The following is a 13,618-nucleotide window of genomic DNA, read 5'->3' as shown; positions in this document are numbered from 1 at the left end:
GCCCAGCTGATTCCCACTCCTCCCTCAGGCCTCCCTCAGGCCTCACTCAGGAGAGGGTCCTTGATACAAATGTGTAATCTCAACAGACCCACTCTGCTCTGAGGAACCCATCCCCACACCCAGCATCTGGAGAGACAGCGAGAGCGTGTGTCCGAGGTCAGAAGAGGGCACTGAGGGGAGCAGGCACAGGCCCTGAGCTGAGCTACAGAAATCACTGCCAAGGAGAAGCGTGAGCCCCAGCAGGGGCTGGGAGCAGCAGCCCTGCCTCCCTCAGGGAGGCTCGCAGGCCACACACAAGGGCTGGGCTGTGGGGACCACACCACGGCAGGAAGGCCAGGCTCTGCTCAGCCTTAAGAACCATGCCAGCGGATTGCATAAATATCTTCTTTTCAGAAGTGTCTGTTCATATCCTTCACCCACTTTGTGATGGGGTTTTTTTCTTATCAATTTGTTTGAATTCTTCGTAGATTCTGGATATTAGCCCTTTGTCAGATGAGTAGATTGCAAAAATGTTCTCCCATTCTGTAGGTTGCCTGTTCACTCTGATGGTAGTTTCTTTTGCTGCACAGAAGCTCTTTAGTTTAGATTCCATTTGTCAATTTTGGCTTTTGTTGCCATTGCTTGGTGGGGGAAGGGGGGAGGGAAAGCATTAGGAGATATATCTAATGTAAATGACGAGTTAATGGGTGCAGCACACCAACGTGGCACATGTATACATATGTAACAAACCTGAACGTTGTGCTCATGTACCCTAGAACTTAAAGTATTAAAAAAAAAAGAACCACGCCAGCCCCAAAGTCAGATGCCTGGGGCACACAGAGACCTGTGTGTGTGGAGGGGGCCTCTGCGTGAGAGCTGGGACCCTCCAGAGGTCACAACTCTCAGACCCCAAATTCCAAGCCAAGTGAAACTGGAGAGACACGGCCACCCCTGAAGAGGGCTGAGCATGCCTCTGGGCAGGTGCCGCTAGTGCTGCAGGGGCGTTGTGGACGGGAGGCCTGCGAGTGTGTGGTGCCACCCTTGTGTGGCAGAAGGAAGTCCCGGGCACGGAGGACCAGGTGTCCACCTGCTCTGAAGCAGAAGCCCAGCAGGCTGTCCTGGGGCCTGGATTTCCAACCTCCCACACTCACGGAGAGACGCGTTCACCTTCCCACCCCCAAACCGTGTGAGACTCGCTTATAGCTTGAAATTTTACGAGACATCAGGATTCCAAGTCAACAGTGAAGCTCCGTAAGAATCACTCTGCCAGGTGGGCAGGAGGAGGAGGAGCTGGTGAAGCATCTGCAGGTGTCTGTGGCCAGTTCCTGCTTTCCTCCCCTCTATCCTTCCTCCCTTCTCCCTATCCTTGGGAAGCGCCCTGGTCTATTCAATTAAAATAAAAACAACCACCACTACGCAAAGCCCCTACTGCCTTTGATAATAGTCACTCTACACGGCAGACACTGTGCTAAGTTCCTCCCACCCTCCAAACAACCCTGATGTAGGTCCATTACTTTTCCCATTTAACAGAGGGAAACTGAGGCTTGGAGCAAGGCACCAAGCCCACCTCCCCTCAAGAAGCAGCGGAAGAGCCCCGCAGAGGCTGCAGCACGCTGAGCCTGCATCAGCACTGACCAGCTCCCAGGCATGCACACACGCAGGGACTTCAGCATCCATGCTGAGCCTGCATCAGCACCGACCAGCTCCCAGGCATGCACACACGCAGGGACTTCAGCACCTCTTAGGCCAAGAGGCCTCCTGTGGCAGGATTTCGGCCACAGAAAAGTCCCTCAACCCTACATCCTACCCTTTTAGGGTCACTAAAATCCCCCCACTGGGCACTTGCCCCTCCAGAGAGCACTTTCCTGCCTAGAAGTTCCCAGAGAAACACAAAGACGCCCTGGGAGGGGGGTAGGTGTGCCAGGAAGATAAACATCGTTAAGTACCTTCACTTATCGGCTGTGCCAGACTTGGAAAGAGACAGTAGAGAAAAGTGCCCCAGCAAACACTTCAACCCAGCCAGGCAGCACAGCATGGCAGCGCTTAGAGCAGGGGCCCAGCTCTCTGGAGAACAATGTTCTACGAGGGCTGTTGCCTAAGCTATAGCCAAGGACAACAGTGGGGACGTATGGCCATTCTAGGAGAAGCTCAACTTCGGGTGGTCTCCAGCAAGTACCTGCATCGTCCAAGTGGGCGGCTGAGGACAGTGGCTTGTCCAGGGAGACCTGGTCCGTCCCAGTGGCCAAGGGGCTTCCGGGCTGGGCATCTTCTGAAGTCAGCGTCTCCGACTTGGGAGTGGGTGGTTCACTCTGTACAGATCGGGGTCCTCCATCGGGGTTGCAAGTTTTGCTTTCAGCATCTACAAGGAAATGTAGCTGTCAGCTGGGCCTGCGCCTCCCTTCCTTCATCCCTTCCATCATCCCAAGAGTCTTTCTGAGAAGTATCCATTCTAGGCTCTGGGTGGTCCCCCACCCCTCTCCCCCTCACCACACACCCTAGGAGTCCCTCTCCAAGTCTGGACTTTCCACAGGAGCCCTGGGCACCTCAGCACACCCTAGCCTGGTTTCTGCTCTTACACTCCACTCCCTGTGTGCACTCTTCCTCTGACACCTGTGGGAGACTGCACAGTGCCCCTGAGCCACGTCCACACCCACTGCCGTGCACCTTTGCAGTAGCCCCACTCTGACCCCGGCCTCTGCCCTGGAGCTTGCTTTGGTCGATGGGACACAGTGGGTATGACGCAGGACTGGCATGAGAAGTGCTTGCACATCCCTGCTCGTCCCTCCTGTTTCCCTGGACCTTTGCCCTGAAGACATGCCCAGCAGCTGGCTGGAGTCAGCAGACCCATGGGGCAGATCACAGGCCAACCCAGACAGGGGACAACAAACGGTGATGGCTGTAGGCCTCTGAGATGCAGGGGTTGTCGTGGCTGCAGAGGACCAACTCACCTCTGCACCCACCGTTTGACCCTCAGCCAGGCATTAAACAGGCATTTATTGATCACCGGCTACGTGTCTGGCACTGTAATAGACCCTGGCAAGGTGGAGGTTAATAAGATACAGTCCTTGCCCCCAGGGGTCTCACACTCTGAGGAAGCCATGCAGATGACCACACATGGCACCGTGAGCCCAGGAACGGGGCACACCCATGGATGGAGGGGCCACAGAGCTGGGGGTCCCTAGGTCTGACAGGCAGCCTTCCCAGAAGAGGAGGCACTAGCAGGGCGTAAGGAAGGACCTGGTGCTTTCCCTCTCTTGAAGCTCGGCTGCTGCAGCCTCTGAGGGTCTGGCCCTTCACTTGCCATCCCTGGGTTTGCACCTTAATGGTGAGGGGCTCAGCACTTGCAGAGCAAAATAAATGGCCCAGTTACCCAACTGTAGGATGGCAGGGCCCTCGGCCAGCAAGTCACAGTCACGTCACTGAGATGCACGTTACAGCCCCATGCACCAAGCCTCCACATAGCCCTGCAGGACTCCTCTCAATCTCTACAGCAGCTCCTGGAGGCCCGGTGCAGAGGGCAGTGTGACCTGCACATGTCGACCCAGCCACAAGGTGGCCGTTTGGGGATGCTAGCCTACGCTGACCTCCTTCCACACACGTCCCATCCTGGCAGTGGAAGGAGGAGGCAACATTTACTTCAGGGTCAGGGTCCATAGGACCTGGTCAGTCCTGATTCCTACCTGCCATCCCTGTGTCCTTCAACAGTGTCCCTTTCACTCCTAAAAGTGTCCTGTTTGGACAAACAGTATACAGTCACCCCATCATGCGTCCCACCACCTGCAAACGGTGTTTTGTGCCCAAATAGCAAATTCCTCTGGATCTCAATTTCCTTATCTATAAAATGGGGATAATATTTCTGCTTGCTTCATGGCAACATTGTGAGAATTAACGGAGCTAAGGTATGGAATGTGTCTGGCATAAGATAGGCACTTTACATGTGCTTTCTGTTGTTGTTGGTGATGGTTTCTGACAACGAGAAGAGGAGGATGACAAGAGTGATCTGGCCCCTTGGTCTGCACCTTTGGGCCCATCTGCTAACAGCAGGCTTAGGACAGAACCGTTTCTCCCTCCAGAGTCCTCACCACACCCAGGACTCATGCCAGACCCATTTCCTGCCTGGGACCCTGGAAGAGATTTGAGCTTGTCATCGCTGCTGATCATATTCCCTCTGCCGCACATGTCTCCTCCGGGGAGAATGAAAAGGTCAGCCATGCCAGAAGTCTGGAGATTTAGGGCTGGACGATCTCATCCATGCAGCCGCGTCAGTTGCCCAGAGGTCCAGGCGAGGCTGGCAGGCTCTTCCCATAAGGCACAGATGGCCATTGTGACGGGCTCTGTGGGCCACGTGCTGTATCGCCCGTGCTGCAACCCTTGATTTTTTTTTTAATTTTTATGAAAGTCTTTTCTATTTAAAAAGCATTCTTAGCTCAAAGACCACATAAAAACAGGTCCTGAGCCAGATTTGACCCTTGGCTATAACAGCCCACCAACCCAGATACAAGCCAAGAGAGCTCACCGAGCAGACAAAATTAGAGGTCACAAAGCTGAAAACTGAAATCAGCCCCTTCTCGTGACCGACGTACTCGCATTTGACGTGCAACCGTGACAGCACAGCTTACCCAGCCCCTGGCAACACACAGGGAATGAGAGAGCTGGCGTGGGGGAGCACGGGGCTCTGCCTGGCAACACACAGGGAATGTGAGAGCTGGCGTGGGGGAGCACAGGGCTCTGCCAGCTTGAGCTTCACACCTACCGTATGTGACAGGCAAGGCTGCCACCCACCACTTGCAGTTACGGACACCAAACCTTAGAACGCACAGGTCTTTTGCTGCCATGACTGTCACTGCTGTTAGTAATAAGGATGCCTCCATCATCATCATCAAAATCATCACAACTGCCACTATAAAAAGGTCAGAACATTGAACCTGGAAGGCCCAGAGGTCTCCAGACTCAGAAAAGCACCATGCCCCTCCACAGTCTTTGAACCTTCCCCTGCTTTCTTGCAGGTTTTCTGCAAGGACTTCTTGCAGGACTTCTCTGGGCTGCGGTCAGAGCTCCATCTCATAATCATGTTCAGTGAAAAGTTTCAGTTCCCAAAATAGCCCTGGTGGCAGGGCTGTTGCTAAGAAACGCTGGATGGGGAGGGGTTGGGGGAGTGGTGGGAGCCCAGGCCCCGCTCCTCTCGCTGGAAGGTCAGCCTCCGCCCGGCCACTCTCCTTCTGAGGGCTGCAGAGGGGAGCACGGGGCAGTGCGCCTGAGCAGCCACAGTGAGAGGGAACGTGCTGCAGACATGCACACATACTCACAGATGCACAGGCAGGCACACACGTGTGTCGTGGCACATGTGCACAGTGCAAGCACAGGTGGGTGCACATAGGTGCACGTGCATGTGTGTGCACACGTGCAGACATGTGTCCCCCGGCGTTCCTACCACATGGAAACCAGATAGACTTGATTTGTCACTGTCCAATTCCCTGAGGAAAGAATGCCTAGTCAATCTCAGGTCACTGAACACAGCACAGAGTAATAAACTCTCTTCTTTTATACCCAGTGACGGGGTAGGAAATTCCTTAAATTATTTAAGAAAATGCCAAGTCAACGCATACAGGGAGATGGAGGAAAGTCATTCAGAACATAAACAGTGTCTAGCACAGAGAAACGTGGGCTGGGGACCAGGGCAAGGGGGCTGGGGAAGGGGACCCCTTGTACCAGAGATTTGGTCTGGCCTCACTTAGTCATGGATATCTGAGACGAGGGTGGAAGGAGCACTGAAGAGAGCAGAGGGGTCCCCTCTGCCCTCCCCAGGGCACAACGGGCTCCACTGCACACATCTAGTCATGTAATAACGCCACCAGCAAGGTCCTTCCTAGGTCCAAGCTGATGACTAGAGTCACAGGAACGAGAGGGGAGGGGGTCACAGTGGTTCATAAAACAGACCATCGATCATAAATAACACCCCAGAGGGAGCAAACTCATGCCCTGGATGCTGCCTCACCCCCAGGAGCTGGCGGGCTCTCTTCTGCTGGCCCTGCCCAGAGTCTGGCTCACTCCACCAGGCTGCCCACCTGCTTCAGGGCAAGCTCCAGGGTGTCCAATGTGTATGTACATGTGTGTGTGCATACATGCGTGTGTGCAGGGCAGAGGGTAATCCTGGGGTTTGTCCTGGCCAAGGAAGTTCAAATGTGAGTTTCGAGGGGGCTCAAATGAGGCTCCGGAGTCCCTGACAATCCACTCCCACAGCCTCACAGGGCCTGTCCTGCATGAAGTCCCGTCCACCTTGCAGGGAGGCTCATGAGCCTGGCCGGCCACAGGAGGGCGCCCCCGGCTGCAGCTTCGTCCCTGCCAGCAGCGGAAGGCGGTGGCTGAAGCCGGTTCCTTAACCCCAAAGCCAGGAAAGCGCCTCTGCTCCTCACCCTGGGGAGTCCTCACATCCACAGCAGAGGCGGCGGCACTGCGTGCCTACCCCAGAGCAACAGCCCTCAAGCCTGATCCTCCCCTGAGCCGGAGAGGGCAGGTGCACAGCCACCACCACCAATTCCAGTCATCCTGCAAGAGGACCCGGTGACCCAGCACCAGGAGGATTAGGGACAGACAGGGTCTGACCTCAGGTCGACCCAGTGAGAAAAGACATTTTTGAAGCTAGTGCAGGACGGAAACTGCGGTGCAGGGAAGGATTTAGCCGGGAGCCTGTGGCCAAGCATCTGCGTGGATCCTGTTATTACAGCACGTTGATTACAGGTTGATTACAGGTGGCACACAGTAAAGGATTCAAGCAGCACACAAGAGTCGACTGTGAAAAGCAAGTCCAAGTCCCCTCCCAGAGCAACCCCTGCTGCCCGGTCCCTGATATTTCCCTGCAGAGACACTCGGGCTCCTCGCAGACCCCACCCACTCGCACTGTGGCCGCCCCACGCTCCCGCAGCAGCGTGGTCATGCCTCTGCCACCCCAGCCGGTGTGTGGGCAGGGAAGACGGGAGGCGTCTTGACCCAAGCCCCTCTCCCTCTCCTGCTTCCTCCTTCCTCCTTTCCTCCAACCCAACCCACCATCTCAAGGTCCCTTCCACCGCGGGGACTTGCGCTTGCTGCTCCTGTGGGCTGGAAGTCACTCCCCGCTTCCTTCTGTCTCTTGGCTTTTCAACCTTCCTGCATCAAAGTTGGAATCAGCTGTGGAGGATGAGGAAGCACTGCTGCCTGGGTCCCACGCCCAGCGCATCTAATTTAACTGCTGCCTGAGCGATGGAGGGTTATTAAATCTCTCCAGGTGATCCTAATATGCAACAAACTCTGAGAACCAGCCTAGGTCCTCCTGCCCACCTTTGGACCTGACTCAAACATCTCCTGGCCCCCTGAGAACCAGGTCAGGTCCTGTCTCATGATCTTAGGGTGCTGCATCCTTCACTGCACTCACCGTGGTCGTGAGTTGCCGGCTTTTTGTGGGATTGCCTAATGGCCCCACTGGATGTGCGTTCAGAACAGTATTTTGCTCACCTGTGTCCTCAGCAGCTAGCCCAGACCCTGACATATAGTGGGCCCTCAATAAAATGTCATGGCATCAATTTAGGAGTGCATTTTCCCTCGCAAGGAAAGAGACTGTGTTTCAGGCCACTCTAGTCCCTGGTCCATAATCATTTAGCAAGAGAGAGAGTATGGAAGGTAGAGATGAGCAAACCACAATGTGGGGACCAATCCAGCTCCCCCACCTGGATTTGACATCTTTAAATGGTTGACAAAAGAAAAAAAATCAAAAGAAAAATAATAGTTTGTGGTACATGAAAATTATATAAAATTCAAAGGCCAGTGGCCATAAATAAAGTTTTCCTGGGACACAGCCATGCCCTCTCACGCATGTTCTGTCTCCGGCTGCCTTTGGGCTACAAAAGCAGAGAAAAGTAGTTGCAACAGAGACTGCACGGCCCCCTGAAATATGCACTATCTGACCCTCTCCAGAAAAGGTTTGCCGACCCTGATCTAAAGTGATTACGTAAGCCTGCGGGTGTGTGATGTCGCCGTCAGAGGCACAGAAGCCGGAGACCAGGCTCCCACGGCAGCAGGGTGAGAGCCACACTGTCAGCCTGGCCGCGGCCAAGCATTCGTCTCCAGCCTCTGCTATGACTTCATCAGACAAAGTCATCTTGCAAAAATTCAGAGCGGAAAAAAGCCAACGCTCCTAGAAGTTTTCCCCTTTAATTAGTCAAACTATAGCTTCATTTCTGAGAGGAACCAAATCTATATACTTACTCTTTACTCAACAAAAGTAGTATATTTTTTTAGAATAGATGAGAAAAGGCCTTAGCATTGTTTTCATCTTCCTTTCTCCTTCCCTAAGATCCAAAGGTATGCTTGTTGGCAACATATTCAAAATGCCGGAGTTTGGCACTTTTTTGTCCCATCCCAATGAAAATCTTCCAGATTTCTAGCTCATCAACCGCATTCCACCAAATCCGAGCGTCACGACGGCGTTAACCATCTGAGTGCCACGGGACTTGACACCAATCTTTCCTCGCACATGTAAGGTTTTATTATCACTATGAAGCAATTTCCCATGTAGATTTCCCCTAAAAATAGCATCATCAAAATACTTCACTCTTCGAGTCTAAAGAAAGGAAACGATGACAAAAGCCTGGGCCCACAATCGGGTTTGTGTGCTGACAGGCCCGGCTGCATAAAATCTGGATTAGTTTATTTCATGAGCTTCCTTCCTAATTCCTGATATTTGGGCCAAATTACAAAGACACTAGTAATATTTTAAGGCTGAAGTGGGGAGAGAGGAATTCAACATATCCATGCAAGCCTCAGGAAACTGGCTATGCATGGCCAGATTCCTCAAATCAGCAGGCCAGAGCTTGGTCCAGCTCCAGAGAGTCTTCCAGAGGCAGTGAGGTGTTGTGAAACCTCCTAACCAAGATTTAGCCTCTCAGGGAACCGGAAGGCACCAAGGGCTAGTGTCAGCATCCAAGTCCTGGGCCTCACACCTCCAGGAATCCATCACAAAGAGAAAGACTTGGGAATTAAAGAACTCTGTTCCGTTAATTGCATGAGTGATAATAACTGGCCTTTCTGAAAGTTGGAAACAAAGATGATTATGTAGACACCACTGAGATTAAACTCTCTAGACCAGAGACCAAGAGATCAGGATTTGTTCTGTGTCTCTGCTCTCAGGCTGCAATGACTTGGGGCAGTCACCGCCCAGACCCTCACACTCCTTATCTGCAAGTGGGATGACCACTGCCCCTCTCCTCAGGGATGCTGGGAAGACCAATGAGACAGGGCATGCAGAATATCCCACCCCGCCCCAGCATGTCCTGAATGCTTCCTACATGGTGGTAGGGGGGTAGGTAATAGTGGAATTAAAAATAATTTGCCCAAATGGAGGACTGAAATGGGAATATGAAAAAAAATTAATGCTGAAAAAACCACTGCTACCACTTTAAAGGAACTGGGATAAACCACCAGCTTCATGCACACCCAGCTCTGTTAGACATTCCCCAGAGAGGAGTGGCGCCATGAGGGGGAGCTCTTCAGCTCAGTAATGGGGTCTCCCATGCCCCTGGGGGCTGGACCAATGGAATGGCTCCTGACATGGGTCATTTCTCCAGCCTTGCAGTCTTCATCTGAACACGGCCCTCCTTGGGTTCTACTCTGTTTCTGATGGGCTTCCTGGGCTCATGTGAGACTTTTCATTCTGCATTCCCAGCACCGGGCCCTTCCAAGCCAGGGACGGGTCCCACTTACCCTGCTCCATCATCTCCAGCAGCCCCTTCTTGATGAGCTCCTCTCGGCCTTGCCTGCCGGCCATCTTCTTCTCCAGCGCTGCCCAACACACAAACACACAGGTGAGTCTTGGGCAAAGGTGTCACTGGGCCTGGTCCAAGCCACAGCCAATGCCAGGCTCAAGTTTAAAGACCAAAAACACTGAGCTAGCAGGCGCCTCGGGGTTAGGGGGCCTAGTCCACTGGCGAGGCCCAACTTTCTTACCAAGAGTGCTGCTAAGCAATGTACATAAACCACAGCTAAAGAGCAGTGCACGCAGCAGATATTCTACAGCGATCATTTCTGTGATTTATCTGGAAAGCCCCTCCACATATAACGCCCCTCTCTAAGCTAGCTCTCACCAGCCATTCCTGCCCTTCACCAAATGTTCCCTAAATTACCAACCAAGGAAAGTGCCCTCCCTCTGCCCCCAACACCCCGGGCTCCTTTCTGCGGTTCCTGTTCGCCTTTGCGAAGTGCCTCCTGGCCGCTGTTAACATCCACTCACAGATGAGATTCTTCTGTGCGGCTCTCCCACTAGAGCTTCTTCCAATAAACCCAGGTTAAAAGCTTCCAGTCTACCAGATGGACAGGAAGGGAGGAGGCCAGCCCCCAGTCCCCTTCCACCAAGCCTAATTTGCCAAATCTTTGTCAATTCCGCCTTCAGAATAGCCCTTTCTGCCTCCCCTTCCCGGAGCAAAACACTCTTGAGCAACGGCCCCCACCTTGTCCCATTCTCCCTTCTTTCACAGGCAGGCCTCGGGCTGCTCCACAATCATCTTCTTCCTTCCGTCAGGAAAACTGTTTGCCCACAGGTGAGCCCCAATTTCCAAATACAAGACTACATAACCACCTCAACCCTTTCTTTGAAAGATGCAGCTTTGCGAGGGCTGTTTCCACTGCTGTGATGCTTTTCCCCGCCTTTCCCAATGAACCAATTACATCTCACCTCAATGCAGCCTCCTCACCTGGGTCTTCTCCGACCACTGGGCCCAAAGCAGTGCCCGCCCTGCTCATTTCCACCCCAGGGCCTGCTCAGCGATCCTGCCATTAACCCTGGATCACAGAGAGTCCATCAGTGTTGTGTGTGTGCAAGGGGCCCTGCCAGATGCCGGGGAACAGACAGAGTCAGCCCACCTGGCTTAGCTTAATGTCTAGTTGGGGAGGCAGATAACAAACAGGCACTGGCAATGGAATTATTTCACTTATTCAAAATCATTTCCTGAGCACCTGCTATGTGCCAAGTGCTGAGCTGGGTGCTGGGGAGTCACGGAGGGCAGAAGCCCTGCAGCCTTCACAGGTGGAGCTCCACTGGGGGAACAGGCCATGGTGACCAGGTGTTCAATCTATGGAAACCCCTTACACATTTACTGAGCACCTACTGTGTGCCAGGCACCATGTCAGGCACAGGAGATTCTGCCATGAGCAAGACAGGCACAGCCTCTGCCTGATGCCAGCACAGGTGGGAGGACAGATGGCAAGTGTCTAGAAGTGGGCGAGGAGGAATAAGTCAGGCCTGGGGTGGGGGACTGACTGGGGGGCAGTTGTCTGGGGAAACCCATCCCATCCTTGACCTCCGGGGTGGCTTCCCTGAGGATATTTACCCTAAAGCCAAAGGATGAAAAGGGAAACCCAAACACAGCAGGGTGGGGACATTTTTGGGCAGAGAAAACAAATTTCCTTTCTGTGGTCCCAATTTCCAAGCCAATTTCCAGGTGCCAGAATTGTGGATAAAATTGACAAAGTGAATGCTGACCTTGGGAGGTGTCAGCAAAGAGGCTGCAGCCAGGCTCACAAAGCAGATAAGAAGAACAGGGGTGGAGGCCTCGAGCTCTGTGTGGACCCCGTCCCCAGGCCGGCACCAGGCGGTGCTCATGGTGGCTAGCCTCAGACATCACAGGTCTTTGCCTGCACTGACTCAAGGACTTCCCAATGACCCAAAGATGCAGCTGTGAGGGTCTACCCTCCCCCTCTTGGGGATGGGGACATCAGTGGTGGTGCAGCTTGTAAAGGTGGTACAGTGTGTAAATGGCTGAGTGGATCTGAGCCACCTGCCAGGGCAGGCATGGACTGAGATGTTGCTCCATCCTGCAGCCCCTGGGAGCCATCTTCAGCGGGTTTCCCCAGCCTCGCCTACCAAAACCACTGTTTGCTACATATTTCTCTTTCAATCATCTTTGCATTCACTTCAACTCATCCTAACCCGTGATGCCCGTGAAATCAGGAATTTGATATGCCGAAACAAATAACACCCCCTGCTTTAAGGGAAAATAGTGGTTTGGAATAAGTAAACAAAATGCAGCACTGTTCCTCGAATTTCCAGATGCCCGAATGGCAGTCCTGAAGGTGGGGATGCTGCAGGTAAAAACCTCGAGACCTCCAATGCCCTTGCAGGGTCCCCAGAGCATCTTGCTGGTGAACTCACACGGCACAGCTTGGAGTAGGCCAAAGAGCCCAGAGTCCTCAGAAGACAAACCTCAGCCTTCCAGTCCCACCGCTGGGGGCAGCAGGCCTGGAGAATGTCAGAGACCCCCCTGAGGTCACGGAGGTCACTCTGCTCCAGTCCCCTGGCCTTTCACTGCTGCACAGACTTGCCTTCCCTAGCTCGCTGCCTTTTCGAGGGCTGTTCCCACTGCTGCCATGCTCTTCCCTGCCTTTCTCAGTGAACCAATTACATCTCAGCTCAATGCAGCCTCCTCACCTGGGTCTTCTCCGACCACTGGGCCCAAAGCAGTGTTCGCCCTGCTCATTTCCACCCCAGGGCCTGCTCAGTGATCCTGCCATTAAGCCTGGATCACTAAGAGCCCATTAGTGCCGTGTGTGTGCAAGGGGCCCTGCCAGATGCAGGGGAACAAATGGAACCCGCCCACCTAGCTGAGCTTAGCATCCAGTGAGGGAGGCTGCCTTGCAGCCTCGCCGGAGTCTGCAATCGACTCACGTGCTGGTTCACTTGGTGGCTTCCACACTGTCACCTGACTCCCTACTCTGCAGAAAGCTCTGGGTGGGCGGGGCCTGGGCCCCTCCTGTTGGTACTGGGCACACAGGAGGTGCTCAAGATCTGCTGAATGATGATGCTTGTTCTGTTTCCACTTCAACAAGAATTCATCTATCAACTTCTTGGTTGGTAAAAAATAATAATAATAATTTTGTAAAGCACACACAAAAGCATGAGTGGAGGGCCTGCTGTCGGTGTTGGCCGCCTCCCCTGCCGTGGGCCTGGGCGCTGTAACACCTGGCCTTCGTCTCCACCATCCTCAAAGCCCTGGAGCCTGCGCCTCTTCAGAGCTGGAAAGGAAATGGGACCCCAGGGACCCCCCGAGGCAACAGCCTGAGACGGGCACTCGCCAGGGCCGGTTCCTGAGGCCCGGGACTGATTCCACAGCAGCAGCTCCCTCACTAATTGTTCTTAGGTGCGGCTCACAGGCGTGTGGCTGGAGGCGGGGCCCTGGGGTGGAGATGTGGCCTCCTCCCGGCTCTCTTCTCAGAACACTGCCATCTGCAGAGCCCAGGCTGATGAGCCACCACACCTGGCTGCCAGGGTCCAAGCCTCAGCCCCGCCACCTGCTGGCTGTGTGACCCTGGGTGAGTGACTTCCCTTTCTGGGCCTGTTCCCCATCCCTACGATGGGGCAGGATCCTGTGGGAGTGCTGGCCTAGCAGGAGGTTCTGAGGGTTGAGTTGGCTCCTCCGTGCCAAATGCTGGGGGGCCGTGTTCTGCCGTTATGTGCCTTATGGCTGCTTGTCCCGTCATCACTGCCTGTGTCCACCCTGTCTGTGGTTCAGCCTCATGGCTGCAGTTCCCAGGGTGGATTCCGAGGAGGCAGGGGCAATGGGACCAGCCATCACAATCCCACTTCCCACAGAGCCAGGGCTGGCAGGGTGTGAGGGGG

The 13,618-nt window shown here is 54.0% G+C and overlaps 1 protein-coding gene across 5 annotated transcripts in view; it reads right to left on the bottom strand.

Moving 5' to 3' along the window:
• The window catches only part of PHACTR3 (phosphatase and actin regulator 3), a 269,873-nt gene that overhangs the window by 90,274 nt on the left and 165,981 nt on the right, over positions 1 to 13,618 (bottom strand). For all 5 annotated transcript variants that reach the window (XM_055372872.2, XM_055372873.2, XM_004062456.5 and 2 more), the window contains exons 3-4: positions 9,712 to 9,789; positions 2,156 to 2,338 (exon numbers count right to left, since the gene is read on the bottom strand). In XM_055372872.2, the coding sequence (XP_055228847.2) occupies positions 2,156 to 2,338; positions 9,712 to 9,789 (261 nt within the window). The remainder of the gene's footprint in view (positions 1 to 2,155; positions 2,339 to 9,711; positions 9,790 to 13,618) is intronic.

The sequence above is a fragment of the Gorilla gorilla genome, chromosome 21, assembly GCF_029281585.2.
Source record: "Gorilla gorilla gorilla isolate KB3781 chromosome 21, NHGRI_mGorGor1-v2.1_pri, whole genome shotgun sequence".
NCBI lineage: Eukaryota > Metazoa > Chordata > Mammalia > Primates > Hominidae > Gorilla > Gorilla gorilla.
The sequence above is the reverse complement of the archived record's forward strand: the minus strand, read 5'-3'. Positions and strand labels throughout refer to the sequence as shown.